Below are 16,479 nucleotides of genomic sequence, written 5' to 3'. Positions count from 1 at the left end.
TCGTTTTATTAGAGAAAGGGTGGGAATGGAATACGAGATGCCATGGCGTTGGAAGGATCAAGGGTCAGGGGGGCCCGGTTGAGGGTGTGCACTCTTCAGAACATCTATTGGGCTGTTGAGTCAATTTTGAATTCGATCGTCCTGCTCGACAACCCTTTCAAATCATCAGGCGCAGAACTGGGCATGTGATTGCTGGTGGTTTCTTGTACAGTTGTTGCTGTGAATGAAACTGCCTCCAGGAAGACCTCGCGCTCGCGTGACATTTTGAGCCTGCTGAGATGCTTCAACTCCCGGCAAGACATGATGTCGACGATCACGTCTGCTAGGCTCTTAATGATCAAAAAAGACCAGGGGGTTAAATAGAATCCGGCGTCGATTTCAGAGACCTGGAATGTTGGAACCAAATGTACAGAAAGTCAAGAATCCAAGCATGACTCTGGATAAAGCCAGGACACTATTCACGTCGTAGACTCAGTAATCCTGTTAACCCTGTCTCTTACTCCTGAACGCTCCATTAGACAGGAAATGTGGAGATGAACATTTCTTCGCAAGTAAAGAGGAGAATAAGCGAAGATTCCGTGATCTTCTCAAATGAAGTTAACATTTTTTGCCTGTTGTGTGTGCCGGATGGCAAATATGGACTACCGTGGCAAGGGATGCAAGATCGATCCGCGAGCATTAGCCATGCCGATCTGTATGATTTTTTTTTCTTGGTTTGAAATACGGCATGGAGCAGTTGTGTATGGGTTATCGTGAATCGTTGAGTGGCTGCGACATGATCATACGGTCGATTTGAAAGTTAATTATACTCTGTAGGCCCTATCGCAGACACAATTGGCGGTCTTTACATGGTTGTCAACGGCTTCACGTCTGGGCACATCCAACTCTCATCATATTCTCGTGAGGGGTTATACTTTGATTTTACAGAAGGGTATCCCTCAAGCTCTGAATCACGCAGGAAGTCTTCGCTGTAGACATTACAATCTTGTGCACACGCATCGAACAAGAGAGATCCTTGAGATTAGCCGTCGACATGAACAGCATTGCAAACTCAATTCTCCGACGGTTCTCCAGCAATGCATCCACAATTGTGGAGCTGGAAAGCCATCGAGATGACCCCTACCAATCGACACTGACTTCGGTCACGCCATGCAGGCAATGCGATAACGAGATGATGGCTCCACTCCTTCCTCAGCATTTTAACTGGCCTATGCCACCAACACAGTATCCTAGTCCATCATCAAGCACGTACTATCTTGCGCCTGACTCCATGGATGAGGCCGAAGTAGACAATCGCAACACGTTCCCCTCTATGCCCAGCATATGCCCAGAGGAAGACCCTTTTTACCCTCTCGAACGACAATGTGGTCAAATACCAAGCTATATCAACCGGTCTGAAGTATACACCAGAGTTGACGCATACTCCAACGTGGCGACGATCACGAAAATCAGCGAATCCAAGGAGAGGCCAATACAGAAGATGTCACGTCGAGTATCCATCGTGGGTAGGAATGCCAGCAAGCAGGCAAGGAAGCTTAGCGGAGAGTTGGTAAGAAAGGGAGGCAAGATTCTGAGCTTGAATAAGGCACCAGACTTGATCCGAATGAAGCAGCGCACGGCAATGGATGAGGAAATGAACTGGCTGACTCATCGTCAAGTTGACCTAGGACGTGAAGTTGATCCAGATGATAATTCTCAGAAGTGGCGCAGAAATATTGAGACCGACTTCCGCATTGTGGAGTGGACGGCTTCGGTTGAGAACTGATTAGAAGATCCCAGAATTGTTCTGTTTACTGTGTAAAATGATATCATCGCTCGTCTCTACCATAATGGATGTATGGGGAGTCTTGGACTATATTCATCGCTCGCGGATTAAAAAGTAGTCAGAGGATACGTCACGTTTCCCGTTCTAATAGAAGTTTACTCCAGCAAAGCCTCGCTACCTTGAATCTTCTTGATGGCATCTCTATTGTTTTTCTCGGCTTCCTGTTCTTCAGTCTCATTCGCCGGAGCTTTTGGTGCTGGCAGCACTGTTGCATCAGTACCGCTAACATCTTCCCAGCTGAACCTCTCTAGAAGCCCAACATGCCAGTCCTGGAATTTCCTTGCAGCTTGAGGCAATAGAAACTGACTTTCCTGGAGACCATTTTTGAGGGTCTCGTAGATATGAGGAGGGAACACTAAGTGTTCATGTGAGAAATGACGGGATTCCATTGTTTCGGACGCATTTTGTATACGCTTCCACATTATTTTCATGGCGCGTGTGGGATCTCGCCGCTTGAAAAACTGATATGACGAGGAAAACGAGAGTGAGTCTGTGAAGAGCCATAATAGAAGCGCATTTGATCCATCTTTATCAGACCGAGCAGGCTCAACCACGAAACGACGAACGCCTGAATTTTCAACTGCAGAAAGCAACTGCGTTGATATCCACTTCAAGTTGGTGAAGCATTGTTTGGAGGAGTCTTCTCTAGAAATACTTAGACTCCATTTGTACAGCTTCCATCCCTCAGTAGCCGGATCAACAATGCCTAACGCCAGTCCACAACGCGTGCATTGCAGGACAGAAGACTCTGTTGGATCGGCAGCCTGAGCATCGGTTAGTCTTCATTTTCAATTTGACGAACGAAGTAGGAAAAAAATGTATCTCAAACTATATCCCAGCAACAATGCAGAGAACTTGACCATTGGCCAGTGAAACAGAGAGATAAACCCAGACCGCCTGAGTAACCCAGCAAGCCGATATGGTCGGCAGCAGGTAGTCTCAGCGCCGGCCATTTCTTGCTCTTGGGCACGTGTATCAGATGCCTTCGCCTTAAAACCACCCTACGGGTAGACGGGCACCTTTCTTTTCTAGCCCGTGTAGTTTTAAATGACGATTGAACTTGCTCCGGATACAAACACGCAGAAGCGACAGGCACATACCTGAATATTCTCGCAGTCGACTTCCGCAAGTATAAGATAGGTCAATCCAACGTATCCAACGCCAGCTCGCGCAGTCAGCTTGCTAGATGCCGAGTACCCTTTTTTTTGCGTATCTTCAGCGTCATGAGTTTCATGCTCATGTGGTTTGTGACAATGCCAAAAGTCCATCATCTCGGCCCAATTCTCATTCGGGAGGTCCCTCCACTCATTGACATCCTGCATTCTCAACAACGAGACACCGCACTGCCGACATTGAACTCCACTGGCATCATCCATCGCAGTTGCTGGCCATGGCACCAAATTCTCATCGCTATGCTCGAATGCGATCAAGCCCGGCTCGGTTTCTTCCACCTTTAACCGCAAAGTCAAATCCTTAGACGGACGGGGTGGTAGAGTAAGAGCTGCGGTACCACCGCCAGCCATCCGGCTCGGCAAGCGGAGGGATGCGGAGATGCCCTCATGTTGAATACTTATCATAGAACCATCTCCAGAAAGCTCTATTCGGGTTTCCTGGTTACTTTCTGTGTGGAGTGAAGCGACGAGCGTTACGGTGCGAATGTTAGTCAAAAGCTCTGCATAGAGCTCAATTCGGCCCATTTCGCGGGGTTAAAAGGATTCTAATCACATTTTCCCTCGCTGATTTATTTGATAACTTGGGCGAAACTCGATAGATTGAAGTGGAGCTAACGAGTCACGTGACATATTCCGATGGGTCTTTCAATTCTCTTCTATATCAGAGCAGTACTCAGTAAACGTGGGTCTATGTCTACGACTTTTCCTAATATCTAAGCGCGCGAATACGTGGACAGTGAATGCATAAATTGTCCATCAACGAAACCATATCGAAATTTCTCACGTCCCAAGGAAAAATGAATGGATATACCCGCTGCAATTTGCTGTGGCTATACATCATGAAGATTTGCTCTATAGTGGCAACATATCTCGCAACGGTGCATTTATGCTCCGGGCCTGAACGCCGCCGCATGCGTGGTACATAGCTGATTCGATTCTATAGCCCTTGAAATCGTGCTACGCTGTGTCCATCTTGTCATCGTCGTGTTTGTCCTTTTTGTCGTCTTTGGACCCACTAGGCTCCCCATTCTGATTCAACAGCGGCTGCTGCTCATCGTCCTCAGGTATGCCTTCAAGCTTTTCTTTTTCTGCAGCTTCCTTTGCCTTCTTTTCCCTCTCTAATCGCGCCTTTTCCTCCTCTAATGACATCCGCAATGCAAGGGCAAGCTCTGGATCTAGTTCCGGATTCACACCGAACTCAAACTGACTACTATCGCCTCCGACAGCATCAGAGCCGACGCCTCCAACACCACTCGAGCCACCCACACCATCACCTGCCAGAATCGGTGATGCCAGAATTGAGTCACTCAGTAAATTTGGACCAGGCTGCACTGTCTCCAAATGTGATCCGTCTCCTCCTTTGACATTCTCGTTGAATGCATTAAGCTTTTTTAAATTTTCGTCTGTCAGCTCGCCGAACGCCACTACATCAATGCTGATGTTGTTCTTCTTCATCTTTTTGGCTAGCTTCACTAGGTCCTTCTCTGTCTCGCTTATCTGGGAACACACAAAGACGATGATTCGCTGCCGCTGCGACTTATTTTGTCTATGTTTCAGAGCAAGTGCGGCTATGTTGATTCCCGTGCTGAAGTGCGAGTTGCCTTTTATCTTTGTACGGTGTATGCCATCGAGTATCTTGCCCATATCCGTGGTGAGGGTCGTTAGTACCTCTGGACCATTACCTCCCATGCTCATAAGTCCGACTGAAGATTCTGGATTGGCGCCAGTTTTTGCGTTGTATATGAGGTTGACAGCATCGGCTTGCGCGTCGAACCGTGTCGGTCTATGCTTCGTCAATGAACTGAAACGAAAAGGTAGTGATGTAAAATTACACATAATCTCCATTTCTACTCGACTCGCTATTGTCTATTCTGTTATGATCATCAGTCACAGATCAGGCAGCTTGCGAGGCTTGCGCGGCTTACATTATCATTGTAGCCTCTAAAACCATCTTGATGGATTTAGGCGTTGAGATTGATCTAGAAGATAAGGCAGGACTGTATCAGACTATTAGAGACTCAGAGATATGTTTGAACAGTGTAGTTGGCCGACGCGTTTGTAGATGTGAGTATTAGGGTGAAGCTGTTAATGAGGTCGCTCAAGGCCGAAGCTTCCCACTCGCTCTCCAGCCACACGTGTGGCGTATTGTTTATGTTCCTACCGGAGCTGCACCACTTTCACCTCACGTTTTGTAAACTGCCAGATTTCACATAAAGAGTCTGAAAGCACTTCAAAATCATTCTCGCAATGCCTCCAATCAGGACGCGAAAAGACCTTGCATCAGGCACCAGAGCTGTTGCTATACAGTCACCAAATACACCCACAGAGCGAGAGTCGCGGCAACATGCCCCAATTATAACACAAGCGCAAAAACAGGCTCTAATAGACAACCTGCAACTTGAGAGTATGGTTTTGTTTGACTAGAACCAACGAGATATGCTGAAACTTGTCACAGTCAAGGAGAGGGCGCGCAAACTACGCGCGCAATACGCCCTTCATGCTCAAGGTCTTCGCTCTCGTCTTGAAATGAGGATAAATAGAATACCTCAAAATCTGCGCAACGCGAATATTGACGACCTAATTGAGAAATACGCAGAGCACCTCGAACCTCCCCAGCAACAAAAGCAGGCATATGGCGCATCGAAGCCAACTTTATCAAGGACAACAACCGCAGTATCCAAAGAACCGATTGCCACAGGATCCAGCCCAATGAGACGCGGACTTAAACGAGACAGGTTAGTCCATCAACAGCCAATACCTTCAATGTACTTACATGTAAAACAGTTCTGAAATGATGGAACAATCCGACAAGGAAAATATTCAAGCCGGACTTGATATGCCAAAAAAGAGGGCGAAGACGGCAGACACTACAACTGTGGCTACTGCGGCAGGACCGGCTGTTCCGAGTAGAGGTACATCGCGCAAGATCGATCCGTCCAAGGTCCTCTCCCCCAAGTCTCACAATTCACGCACGTATCCAATCTCACCAGCTAAGGCTTCCCCAAGCAAACCTACCGTGGCAAGATCAGTATCACCTATCAAACCTGGCACAGTTGCCGCAGCTACAGCTTCACTGGCCAGCCTGGTGGATGGTCCGGCAAAGACAACCAAATCCGCAGCATCTTCAAGAATCATGAGCAAACAGGCTGCTCCGACTGGCACGGTACGCGGTAGAGGCGCACGGACGGGTACGATGGCGCCTCCGCCCGTACCCAGTAAGGCTGCTGGTCGCGGTAGAGCTGCGAGCCAGAGCAGTCAGACCTCCGACTCAAGCGCTCAAACAACGATTGTGCGGAAGGCGGGTATTGTCAGAAAGGCTGTTAGCAAGGCGACAGGGTTGACCTCTGCTGCTTCCAAACGAACTGCGGGAGCGAGAAATGGGAAAACTGAAAGCGTCCCTGCACCTTCAGCCGCGGGTGCTTGTGGTCGAACACTGAGAAGTAGGAGGTAGCAAGACCTCAACTAAGAGTTGGCAAAGTGAAGACAGCATTCTGACGCAATATACCTGAGCCTCAAGTGATGAATGGAACCCAGTTGCAAACGAATTAAATTGTCGTGATAGATTTCTCCTCTGGAGGGAATATGAAAATCATATAGGGAGTTCACACTCGTCCTCGATGTGTTGGCCATCTCATTGCTCCAAATCCGAGTCGCAAACCATGGCTAATGCATTATCGCATCTAAGCCATATCCTACGCCGGAGACTCCTTAGTGACGCCTTTTTCTGAAAAGCGTCCGTGAGCACATCCAAATCCTCTCCCATCTCGTCTCGGTCATCATTTTCGTTTGTACGTCCCTCGCTCTCGCAATCGAGGGAACGACATACAGGATCTAGGATTGGCTTCGCCACCCGACAGCAATCCCAACCTTGTGACGAGCTTGAGCAGTGTTATAAAATCGCGTGAGCTAGCAAGCTGTGCTTTACTCTCCCTGCGAACCTCTTTTCGGCCGATTAATGCCAGTCAAACATATGACTAAGCGTTCTGCTCTCCAACGACAGAGGCCGATGGTAGAGGTCTATTAAAATACTCATGATCATGCCTCCAGGTTGTGCCATCATGTCTTTCTCCTCTTGCACTGTCCAGCCACTACGCTAATGTCATCCATCTTTCCACCCTCAATGCTCAATCCTTCCTCGATCGCTTTCTCCATGTACGGGCTCTCTGCAAATGGGTCCTGTGCAATTGCCTTTGCTGCCTTGACAAGCTCCTCAGCCACATACATCATCTCCTCACTGTAGCTCTGCTCAGCAGGTTCACGACCTTCGTTCTCTAATGGCACTTCGCCATTTTCCCATCTGTGCATGCTGTCCACCACATTTTGTAAAACCTCATGGTCCCACAAGTTGTCAATAACACCGTCAGACATGGCGAGCACTACGTCATCCTCTTCGATCTCAACGCGATCCATGACGGCATTTTTTTCAGGAGTGTCAGGTGAATTTGTGCCAAGCTGGCGTGGACAATCGAACCAATGCCATTGTTCTTTGCTTTTGTAAATGATCTCTCGATCGCGTGGTCGTAAAACCATGATCTGGCTGTCTCCTAGCTGAGTAGCATATATCACCGGATGGGGAGGGTTCTTATGGTCGTCACTCAGAAGCGCAGAGCTTGCTGTCGTAGTCCCATACCATTCACTAGGATGACTAGTCGCTTGCTTCGTAGATTCGAAAGCCCTTTGTAAATATGCGACAGGATTGGGTTCGTGATCGCCGCCATATTCGTCCTTCTCTGCTTCTAGAGCCCAGAAATGAATGATGAGCCGTGACCACAGCGCTGCATGCCCTTTCTCCTTCTGCGCCCAAGCACCTACCCCATCGTTGGCGCATATGAAGTTCTCGCTAACCAAGACAGCATCATCGCCATTAGTAATCCCTCGTATTATCTCACCGTTCACGGTAGGCTGTCCCCTGCGGTCGCGCGATCGATCGTGTGTACTGAGAGGGTCGGAAAATGAGCCCGAGGGCATAGAGACAAAGGGAGGGGGAAAAGGCCGTGAGCGACGTTTCGCAAAAAGAGCATATCCAGCTTCGAAATAGAACGGCGTCTTCGCGTATTTCTTTTGTGAGGTATCCGGTGCTGGAGTTGAAGTGCCACTGCTCTCTAGCTGCACATTACCTTCCGCGTCCGCAATCTCGTTCTGACTCTGCGCCTGCACAGATTGCCATCTTCGTTGAGTACTATTGGAGCGATGACGGAGGCAATGTCGGGCTTGGAATATGGAGAGGTAAGACGTTGAGGCGAGGCGATATGCGCAGGTGGACTGTCGTTGTTGCAGCAGACCAATCTGAAGTCTTAACCGTACAGTCTGCATACCTCAAGAAGAGGAATTCGAGAAGCAATTGGGTAGATGACCCAAAGATCGCACAGTTTACATAGAAAATTGTGGATCGTTGGGGTTGCCTCTCGCCGCTGGAGGCTTCGGGCTTTATCGCTTCGGGTGAGATTTGCGACTAAAATAGTAATCGAATGCTGATCTGGGACGTTGAATTTGATGACTAAGCTCTATTCTTCATCCTGTTAAGTTAACTTAACCTCCTTTGTCAAGCTCCAAATCCTGAAAAGTACTCTACTTAACCCTTTTTACTCATAGAGGAGACTGAAGACAGACCTCCCAGCTGCTCATACTTGTAGCTATGGGAAAGCGACGAAGCCCAAAGAGAACAATTTCGAAGGCGCATACAGTTTTTGAACGATATAGGAGACGACAATCAAGCGGTTCACAGGCCGTTGCAAAATTGTGTAGGCCGCATTTAGAAGTGATGGTAACAGCAGGAAATGAAATGCTTTCCATATAATTCCGTTGATATCATATTCGTGTTTACACTACCTGCATTGATTCTACAAAGCTGGAATTCAGGAAATCTATTTTAAGAATCGATTTTCTCCATTTAAATCATCCTTTACAGGTTAGCTCCATAGCCTACAACGGCCTTAACCTCGAGGAAGTCATGAATACCCCAGTCTGCAAACTCACGACCGTTACCCGATTGCTTATAGCCACCAAATGGAGCAAACGGGTCCCATGCGGTTGACGACATCCTAACCTGTCCAGCTCGGATACGACGAGCAACTTTCAGAGCGTGTTCAATGTCATTAGACTCGACGCTTGCAGAAAGGCCATAGACAGTGTCGTTGGCAATGGCAATAGCATCTTCCTCGTCTTTGTATGGAAGGATTGAGAGGACAGGCCCAAAGATCTCTTCACGAGCAATCCTCATGTTGTTATTTACATTACCAAAGACTGTTGGACGGCAATAATAACCACGTTCAAGGCCTTCTGGACGTCCAAGCCCACCAGTAACCATGGTCGCACCCTCCTTGATACCCGCCTCAATGAGGCTCTGGATTTTGTTGAACTGAGCCTCGCTAACAACGGGGCCGAGCATAGTGTCTTCCTTGGTCGGATCGCCTACCTTATGCTTTTCAGCAGCGGCTTTAGCAATAGCAAGAGCCTGATCCATTTTTTCTGCTGGGACAAGCATCCGTGTTGGAGCATTGCAAGATTGGCCGCTATTGTTGAAGCAGCTGTAAACTCCGCGGGTTACGGCCGCTTCTAGGTCTGCGTCCGGAAGAATGATGTTGGGTGACTTGCCACCCAGCTCCTGGCTTACACGCTTCACGGTATCTTCGCAGTATTAGCATATGGAACGAAGCGATTAACATATCTACTTCTTCAAGTATGTTTAGTCCCTTCGAAAGCATCTGATATCAACTCTTCAGATTATGCAGATAACTTTCGAAAGGGACCAGCATAGTCAATGAATCGATCTATATTCATACGCACCAGCAGCAGCCTTTGCAACAATAACACCGGCACGCGTGGAACCAGTGAAAGACATCATATCGATATCCGGATGCTCGGCCATCTTTTGACCAACAGATGGCCCATCACCATTAACTAGGTTGAAAACACCCGGAGGTACGCCAGCTTCATGCATAATCTCTGCGAAAATTGTGCCGGTCGTAGGTGCCACTTCGCTTGGCTTCAATATCATTGTGCAGCCTGCGGAGATAGCAGGCGCGGTCTTTGCTACGATTTGCTTATAATTATTAGCAAAGACCAAATATCTTCTACTAAGACCTCACATTGAGTGGCCAGTTCCACGGGGTAATGAGCCCAACTACGCCGATGCCTTCACGGATGATTCTTGACGATCCGCGTTGCTCCTCGAATTCCATTTTTTCAAGAGCCTTTAAGGTGTTAGCCAGATGCCCCAGTCCTGCTGCAGCCTGTGCATTTCGGGCAAGTCCGATCGGTGCACCCATCTCCATAGAGCATGCCTGAGCAATATCCTCGATGCGTCTCTGATACACATCAAGGATCCTCTTCAAAAGCTCCATGCGCTCGGCCTTCGTCGTCTGTTGGAACGCAGGGAGAGCGGCACGGGCTGCTGCGACTGCTTTGTCAACATCGGCTGAGGAACCCGCTGAGATCTTTGCAAAGACTTCTTCCGTGGCCGGGTTGATCACGTCAATGGTAGCGGGCGTCACCGGATCTACCCATTCGCCATTTATATAGAACTTGAGGTACTCCTTCATTTTATCATATACCTCCTCTTGAATGCTCGTTAAAGATGCTCGTAGGGAGTCGAGTTAAATTTATCCTGAATCCTAATTTGGGCTCACAATCGGTAGTGGTGAGCATGCGAGGCGATGTTCAACCACATATACTCCAAGCAATGCGATTTCAGTAGTGCTTACGCCTGTCAATTCCCGACAGTTCCGTTCTTCTTTTGAGCATGCGCAAAGGAGGGGACGGAGAACTGTGGTAGGTTACCTCGGTACGGGGATATAATTTGCTTTGCGAGCTTTGAAGCGTTATTACTGACAGGCGGGGTTAGGTCGCGCTTCGTGCAACTAGACTATCGAGCTATTAGGCAAAATCTGAATTAAGATTAGTCATCGACATGTTTACTCACTTTATAACCAAGTTATTCAATTGGACTTTACCGCCTGTAGATCATCAAACTTAACAAATACTTCTTTTGGCGGATATAGGAAAAGCTTTAGTCGAAACAAACATCGAATAAATTTATATACTGTCCTAACATAACTTCAAGGATTAACCCCGCCGTAAGATATTTGATTGTATACTTTTACTCAACGAATAAGCGTTCTAGATCCGCATAGGACATATTTGCGATCTGGAGGGTTTCAGCATAATTGGAGTATGTGCTAAAAATTGATGCGACATGTCACGAAGAGCATCATGTCGCTGAGTACCTTCATTGCCGCCCTTTGTTGGAATAACTGGTACCAGCTCGTCCTGTTAATCTGCTAGATGAATATTTATTTCCATGTTTGATAGCTAAGTTGAGTTAAGCGCATTTGGGGGATCAGCGTTCCGCGTTTTATTTGTTGTTTAATCGCTTCGTTCTGTCAAAGAAAGGCTACCCAGCGTTATATTGAGGCAGTAAGACATAAAGATGTTTGAAACATAAATTAGTCACTCTCTTCCTATAAATTTTTAAGATGTTTTGTTCAATGCGCTGAAAGTTCCTCAGCTTGTGCAAGCATACAGCATGATAGATCAATGAGTAAAGCGAAACCCTGGCGTATGTTCCAAAACGATCTTTCCTTTTGCTTGCCGTTTATTTGCGGACATGAAATAAGCAGAAAAGACTAAAACGAAGACGATCATCAGAATATGTGATCTGTACATGTTATTAATACCTCGCCATAAAAATTTTCATTAGAATGCACACACCCTATAGAGGTCCAGATTGCAGTTGGATAGTTCGGCGCTTCGTTGTACCGAATGATGTATGCCCCTGCGATTCCCCCAGCGCCATTGAAGGCTGTTGTCATTGCAGATGCGAACACTCTCTTCCATTGACCGGTTATATTTGATGCCATATAAGCATTCAACGCTGCCCAATTCGCAACATATGACCCTGTTACCAAAAAAGTTCCGGCATAGCGTATTCTCGCATCGTTAATAAAACCAAGCATGCTGTATCCTGCAATCAAGACAACGGAATTGAATGAGATGATTGGTCCTCGCAGCGAGAGTTTGTCGCCCAAGTAGGAGGATATTAGTGCCGGAAGTGCTGCGTAATAGTAGACAGGTGCATTTAGCAGAATCGACTTCGACGAGCTATATCCAAGACCGTCGTGTAGAATAGTGGGCAGAAAGTATGACATGCTCGTGGACACAATATTCAACAGAAAGAACATGCAGCAGAACGCCCAAATCTTCATATCTGAAGCATGAATAAGAACTTTAGACCAGGCGAATTTGTCTGCCGTCACGTCCCCTCGATCGCGATGGATCCGGCTCGCCATGATGGCGCTTTCTCGCTTGTCCAAAAACCTAAAGCTTTTGTCTGCGTTTTCAGGGAAGTCTACCATCCAAAAGTAGGTGGCTATGGCGAGGACGCAGGTAATAAGTCCTTGAACAAGAAACATCCATTGCCACCCCTTCAGAGTCCTGCCATCTAATTTGTTCAAGCCGAAATTAACAAAGCCCCCAGTAGCCAGAACCATCACCTCGCCTGTTTGTAGAAGTGCGAACCGTACTTGTTGCTCTTCTCTAGTATACCATGTGCTGATAAGATAGGTCAACCCAGGGTATATCCCGGACATGGCAATGCCGAGCAAAATTCTGAGCAGGATCATTTGCTTCCAGCTCGTGACGAACGCTGTGCAAAACGTGATTGTGCCAAACGTAAAGGTAATGAGGCTAAACCACACCCTTGGTCCTATAACCCGAACAGCAATCGTTGACGGTAGTTGGAACGCAATACTTGCGATTGTGAAGATAAAGATCGACACCGAATAACGATTCCCTTTATCAAGGCCTAGCTCTACGAGCATACTCGTCACTGCTGCATTTGAGATAACTCCCGAGTCAAGCAAGTTCAAAGAACACAAGATGCCTGCGATTGAGCACAATCGAAGATCTACGCGAAGCCGTATTCTTTTTTGCTCTTTTAGCTCATCGGCATTGAAGGTGCACGCTGTTAGGTCTCGATTGGAAGCTTCGTGAACCTCCCGGGCCTCGGAACGAAGTGTATTCTTCAAAGGTGGTGACCATGCCGCAGTGGGGTTGATCATGATTGAGTTCGCCATTTGGTCTGAGTTTGTTGTAAAGAATCACAAGTACGAGAAAAGCACAGAAAGCAGAACGAAACCAAAATTGCTCCACCTAAATGCTGTTCATAAGACCATGTTGGAGACCTCAGCTCAATTTCTCAAACGTAGAACAATATGCGGTGCTAATCAAACGTGTGACAAAAAGATGGCGGCTTCTCATGCCGTGCTCCATCAGCTTCAAGGTCCCATATTATCGGAAGAGTCGCTGCCGATCACGCTGGATTTATTCCTGGGTGCTTAAAACTCACTTGCCCTTTCGGGAACTGAGGGGGATTTGCCGACACCCCGGCATTGTGATGTTGCCACTTCTTTTCTTGCTCCTAGTTCTAGTTTATAGCATTAGTTCTGCAAAATTCATGGAGATCAGCAGTCGCCCCCAAACCCACTATAACTTTATATTGTAAGCCCGCAGTTTTACCTATCGCTGAGCACCTGGATACTCGGACCGACACAACTCATGCATCTACAATCACGAGATTTTATTTTCGTTCATCAAATACATTCGTATGGGCTTTGATCTCACGCGGTTTCAGTCCTAATATGCAACGCAGCTCAATTTATGACGCACACAACTTTTCTGCTCGACCTGATGGCATTCTATTCAGATTCAATTGCTGAAACGTGGTTAACGATACATAGGACTGACTTAAATTTGCCACAGACTGATGTATTTCTCGAAGACTACCAGGCTATTGGTCACTGTCAGACTTGTCTAATTTCTTCTGTGCTCAAAGTGATGGTAAATAGCCTTGTGGCGCCTTACCAACGACGGATACCCGCCTGTGTCACACGAAGCCTTGTGTTGCGTCTCAAAGCTGCTAAATTACCAACTCTCCTTTATCTTATAGTTAACAAGCAATAACAAAAACGATAATTTCGAGAATTCGAGAGTCGAATTTGACTCCAGCCATGACGAGGGGTTGTCGCTACCTAAGCAAAAATGCTTGTCTGCGAGCATCAATAGCTTTGTTCTCTTTCTGATCCCATGTTTTCCATGACTCAATTGAGAAAATGCTCGACGTAATTTTGATTTTGTCTTCGTTTGGGAGAAGGACCAACATTTGTGGACTTCGATCTAGACAGCGAAGGAAGAAGAGGTTATGAGCAGATAACGGTATACATGTCTAGACTATTGATTCATCTGGGGAACGAAACAATAGAGCCAAGCCTACGTGCAGTTAAAGGCTTGATTTACAAGCTTCAACACTCACGCATGGTGCTCCGAAAACATCTTGGAGCATTAGGGGTCAGGGTTCGCCAAGCTAGTGTACTGGCTTATGGGGGCTCAGCAGACGGTAAGTTTGCTCCCAAACACAAAGGATTTTTTGACTGAGTATGAAATCCCGATAGATCGTCCTGGGTCGTGCAAATGACAGAACTTTATACCTTTCCGCCAATCGAGTCCAGATTTGTTCGAAACAGGGTTCAGTAGAACTATTTTTGGGTGTCGAAGTCTTCAAGGCCAACAAATTTCCAGGAATCATTGAAGCAATCTTGACAGGGTCTGATCTATTCAACAACCTAATTCTCATAGCGGGCTTGCAGCGATGTAACGGAGTCTGATTTCGGCATGCTCAGCTGTCGATCACATCAGGAAACGTACTGGTCACATGACTAGTCACGACGATAGGGTCTAACGAACTGTACTCTTCTTGACTTCTCTCATGCGTAGATCCCAGATCGAACTTTTGACAAGAGTTTCATAGCAAGTTGTGTTACGCCTGGGTGTGAACGTCAGAGCACTCGGATTTAACGAAACTGTTTAAAGCAACAGCCTGGAGCCTCGTCTACCCCGCTCCCCCGTCCAATAATATTGCCATTTGTCTCAACATCAAGGTTCAGCGAGCTACCCAAGAAGAGTAAGCAACTCTCGTTGGTTGGTCACATTGTCCACTCCGCGCCGCTGTCAAGTCATGACCTCTCGCCCACATCTCCGCCAGGATTCTCTTCAGATATCAATCATACGGACCTGACCTGTTACACTTCGTTGACTTCTGCCCAGACAGGATAATAGCAACAAGACAGTCTGTTCGAGAAGACTTTGACTCGAGACAGTCGCTAAGATCAAACTCTCCCCAACGGGTACACCAGTCTTCCAGAACCAGGTTCTCTCAAGATGACTCCACATGCTTCAGCTGTGATGGAGGTTCTTCACACAGCGGAACTACTTGAACAAATCCTCTCCGACCTTTCCATCGACAGACTCCTGATCGTCAAGCGTGTTTGTCGTTTCTGGAACGCAGTAATCTCTACATCACCATCGCTCCAGCGTAATCTTTATCAACGTCCAGATCTATCACGTGATATTCGAGATTATAATCCATTGTTTGAGGACTTCTTCAGCGATATTGGATGCGCAGATGTCCCGATGAGATCGCAAAATGGTTCTAGGGGACCACCAGCGCATCTGAAAATTTCACCGATCCAAATGCGAAAATTATTGACCAAGTGTCCCCCAGCCCTCAGAACTATGAGCATGTTCCAGCCACCATGCCGGTATTGGCTTACCTTGCCTAGTGCAAGTCCTTGGGACTTTACTGTGAAGTTTATGAATGAAGCCGACACACCCGTCATGCGAGCTGTCGAGAAAGCTAGCATGATTATTGAGCTAGAGGCGGACAAACGGAGGAATCTAAGACGGAATCTTGAACACAGACTGCGACCAGGAGTTCGAGGTGCAAACATGCGACACCGGTACCAAAACGGTCGTGCAGGAGCGGTCAATGCATGAGTAAAGATCAGATTCTGTTCACTACAGTGGCTTTGACAAAATTGGTGTCACTGTCCGCAAGGGTTTTCTTAAGAACTTTTGGCTCAGTCTTCAGCATGAGCTTGTAACGAGCTGCTAAGAACACCGATGCCGACACTTCAAGAAATTGGTATTTTTACCAGTCATCACTCCCACTCCGTGTGTCAAACACGGTCGGTCATGTGCGAGGTGTGAACGAAATCATACCTACCGTTGTAGGTTTGACTTGAGACGTTCAAGATACTACACGAATCCTCACCGTGCGAGGATAATCTAGAACGTGCAGTTCGAACGCTTTCCCATTCAATCCACAATGAGATTTGTTTCATGCTGTGCTACTCTATGGTGCACAGTATATCCTTTTTTATCTTGTATCGCGCTGTTATCATTTCGCTAGTCTCTAGCATACTTTCTACAACTAGCTACGGTTAATTTCTCTTGATATTCTTGCCAAATAATGGAAACACACTTCTTGATATTCGCTTCGCTTCCACTCTTGGTTTTCCGTCGAAAATTACATCATTTTTCTCGTCTTCCAACTGGACTGAGTCTCCATTCTTTTTGGCGTTTACATTAGCGCTCTTACTTTGGCCATGCCAATGGACACTAAAGATATTTTAAGGAAGTCTATTTTAT

The 16,479-nt window shown here is 47.0% G+C and overlaps 9 protein-coding genes across 10 annotated transcripts; 4 read left to right on the top strand and 5 right to left on the bottom strand.

The window, feature by feature from the left end:
* Window positions 1–1,033: 1,033 nt before the first annotated feature.
* On the top strand, window positions 1,034–1,941 carry PV09_01595 (uncharacterized protein; the record flags this gene model as incomplete). Its single annotated transcript, XM_016354510.1, has 1 exon — window positions 1,034–1,941. The coding sequence occupies one exon, from the start codon at window positions 1,034–1,036 to the stop codon at window positions 1,763–1,765; it is 732 nt and encodes a 243-aa protein (XP_016217522.1). The 3' UTR covers window positions 1,766–1,941.
* Window positions 1,667–3,553, bottom strand: PV09_01594 (uncharacterized protein). Its single transcript, XM_016354509.1, has 2 exons — window positions 2,926–3,553; window positions 1,667–2,589 (listed from the first exon to the last, which is right to left on the bottom strand). Exons 1-2 carry the CDS (start codon window positions 3,520–3,522, stop codon window positions 1,921–1,923), a joined length of 1,266 nt encoding a protein of 421 aa, XP_016217521.1. The 5' UTR covers window positions 3,523–3,553; the 3' UTR covers window positions 1,667–1,920.
* Window positions 3,554–3,635: 82 nt separating this feature from the next.
* Window positions 3,636–5,066, bottom strand: PV09_01593 (uncharacterized protein). The gene is made up of 3 exons (XM_016354508.1): window positions 4,923–5,066; window positions 4,830–4,868; window positions 3,636–4,780 (listed from the first exon to the last, which is right to left on the bottom strand). The coding sequence occupies exons 1-3, from the start codon at window positions 4,946–4,948 to the stop codon at window positions 3,955–3,957; spliced, it is 891 nt and encodes a 296-aa protein (XP_016217520.1). The 5' UTR covers window positions 4,949–5,066; the 3' UTR covers window positions 3,636–3,954.
* Window positions 5,067–5,189: 123 nt separating this feature from the next.
* On the top strand, window positions 5,190–6,608 carry PV09_01592 (uncharacterized protein). The gene is made up of 3 exons (XM_016354507.1): window positions 5,190–5,401; window positions 5,453–5,732; window positions 5,782–6,608. Exons 1-3 carry the CDS (start codon window positions 5,245–5,247, stop codon window positions 6,446–6,448), a joined length of 1,104 nt encoding a protein of 367 aa, XP_016217519.1. The 5' UTR covers window positions 5,190–5,244; the 3' UTR covers window positions 6,449–6,608.
* PV09_01591 (uncharacterized protein) lies at window positions 6,555–8,422 on the bottom strand. The gene has a single exon (XM_016354506.1). The coding sequence runs from the start codon at window positions 8,308–8,310 to the stop codon at window positions 7,054–7,056; it is 1,257 nt and encodes a 418-aa protein (XP_016217518.1). The 5' UTR covers window positions 8,311–8,422; the 3' UTR covers window positions 6,555–7,053.
* Window positions 8,423–8,798: 376 nt separating this feature from the next.
* PV09_01590 (uncharacterized protein) lies at window positions 8,799–10,824 on the bottom strand. Its single transcript, XM_016354505.1, has 3 exons — window positions 10,086–10,824; window positions 9,784–10,039; window positions 8,799–9,624 (listed from the first exon to the last, which is right to left on the bottom strand). The coding sequence occupies exons 1-3, from the start codon at window positions 10,536–10,538 to the stop codon at window positions 8,900–8,902; spliced, it is 1,434 nt and encodes a 477-aa protein (XP_016217517.1). The 5' UTR covers window positions 10,539–10,824; the 3' UTR covers window positions 8,799–8,899.
* Window positions 10,825–11,529: 705 nt separating this feature from the next.
* Window positions 11,530–13,055, bottom strand: PV09_01589 (uncharacterized protein; the record flags this gene model as incomplete). Its single annotated transcript, XM_016354504.1, has 2 exons — window positions 11,530–11,653; window positions 11,707–13,055. 2 exons carry the CDS (start codon window positions 13,053–13,055, stop codon window positions 11,530–11,532), a joined length of 1,473 nt encoding a protein of 490 aa, XP_016217516.1.
* Window positions 13,056–13,419: 364 nt separating this feature from the next.
* On the top strand, window positions 13,420–13,957 carry PV09_01588 (uncharacterized protein). The gene is made up of 2 exons (XM_016354503.1): window positions 13,420–13,598; window positions 13,646–13,957. The coding sequence occupies exon 2, from the start codon at window positions 13,654–13,656 to the stop codon at window positions 13,954–13,956; it is 303 nt and encodes a 100-aa protein (XP_016217515.1). The 5' UTR covers window positions 13,420–13,598; window positions 13,646–13,653; the 3' UTR covers window position 13,957.
* A 927-nt stretch (window positions 13,958–14,884) lies between these two features.
* On the top strand, window positions 14,885–16,310 carry PV09_01587. Of its 2 annotated transcripts, none has more exons than XM_016354502.1 (2): window positions 14,885–14,953; window positions 15,097–16,310. In XM_016354502.1, the coding sequence occupies exon 2, from the start codon at window positions 15,211–15,213 to the stop codon at window positions 15,823–15,825; it is 615 nt and encodes a 204-aa protein (XP_016217514.1). In that variant the 5' UTR covers window positions 14,885–14,953; window positions 15,097–15,210; the 3' UTR covers window positions 15,826–16,310. The 2 variants fall into 2 exon arrangements, with proteins under 2 accessions (XP_016217514.1, XP_016217513.1); XM_016354501.1 differs by having other exon boundaries at window positions 14,885–14,970; window positions 15,035–16,310.
* Window positions 16,311–16,479: the final 169 nt, after the last annotated feature.

Source organism: Verruconis gallopava, assembly GCF_000836295.1.
Source record: "Verruconis gallopava strain CBS 43764 unplaced genomic scaffold supercont1.4, whole genome shotgun sequence".
NCBI classification, from domain to species: Eukaryota; Fungi; Ascomycota; class Dothideomycetes; order Venturiales; family Sympoventuriaceae; genus Verruconis; species Verruconis gallopava.
This window is presented reverse-complemented; position numbering and strand designations above follow the sequence as displayed.

What these genes read in the sequence shown, in the direction of transcription:
- PV09_01594 (XM_016354509.1), bottom strand. Translation starts at nt 3,522, where the DNA reads ATGGGCCGAATTGAGCTCTATGCAGAGCTTTTGACTAACATTCGCACC. An exon ending in TCGACTGCGAGAATATTCAG is followed by an intron (nt 2,590 to 2,925) that starts GTATGTGCCTGT and finishes ACCGATGCTCAG; the next exon opens with GCTGCCGATCCAACAGAGTC.
- PV09_01593 (XM_016354508.1), bottom strand. Translation starts at nt 4,948, where the DNA reads ATGGTTTTAGAGGCTACAATGATAAT. An exon ending in TTAGAGGCTACAATGATAAT is followed by an intron (nt 4,869 to 4,922) that starts GTAAGCCGCGCA and finishes TGATCATAACAG; the next exon opens with AATAGACAATAGCGAGTCGA. An exon ending in AGTAGAAATGGAGATTATGT is followed by an intron (nt 4,781 to 4,829) that starts GTAATTTTACAT and finishes GACGAAGCATAG; the next exon opens with ACCGACACGGTTCGACGCGC.
- PV09_01592 (XM_016354507.1), top strand. Translation starts at nt 5,245, where the DNA reads ATGCCTCCAATCAGGACGCGAAAAGACCTTGCATCAGGCACCAGAGCT. An exon ending in AGACAACCTGCAACTTGAGA is followed by an intron (nt 5,402 to 5,452) that starts GTATGGTTTTGT and finishes AACTTGTCACAG; the next exon opens with TCAAGGAGAGGGCGCGCAAA. An exon ending in CGCGGACTTAAACGAGACAG is followed by an intron (nt 5,733 to 5,781) that starts GTTAGTCCATCA and finishes CATGTAAAACAG; the next exon opens with TTCTGAAATGATGGAACAAT.
- PV09_01591 (XM_016354506.1), bottom strand. Translation starts at nt 8,310, where the DNA reads ATGCAGACTGTACGGTTAAGACTTCAGATTGGTCTGCTGCAACAACGA.
- PV09_01590 (XM_016354505.1), bottom strand. Translation starts at nt 10,538, where the DNA reads ATGAAGGAGTACCTCAAGTTCTATATAAATGGCGAATGGGTAGATCCG. An exon ending in CGTGGAACTGGCCACTCAAT is followed by an intron (nt 10,040 to 10,085) that starts GTGAGGTCTTAG and finishes AATAATTATAAG; the next exon opens with CAAATCGTAGCAAAGACCGC. An exon ending in TGTTGCAAAGGCTGCTGCTG is followed by an intron (nt 9,625 to 9,783) that starts GTGCGTATGAAT and finishes AATACTGCGAAG; the next exon opens with ATACCGTGAAGCGTGTAAGC.
- PV09_01588 (XM_016354503.1), top strand. Translation starts at nt 13,654, where the DNA reads ATGACGCACACAACTTTTCTGCTCGACCTGATGGCATTCTATTCAGAT.
- PV09_01587 (XM_016354502.1), top strand. Translation starts at nt 15,211, where the DNA reads ATGACTCCACATGCTTCAGCTGTGATGGAGGTTCTTCACACAGCGGAA.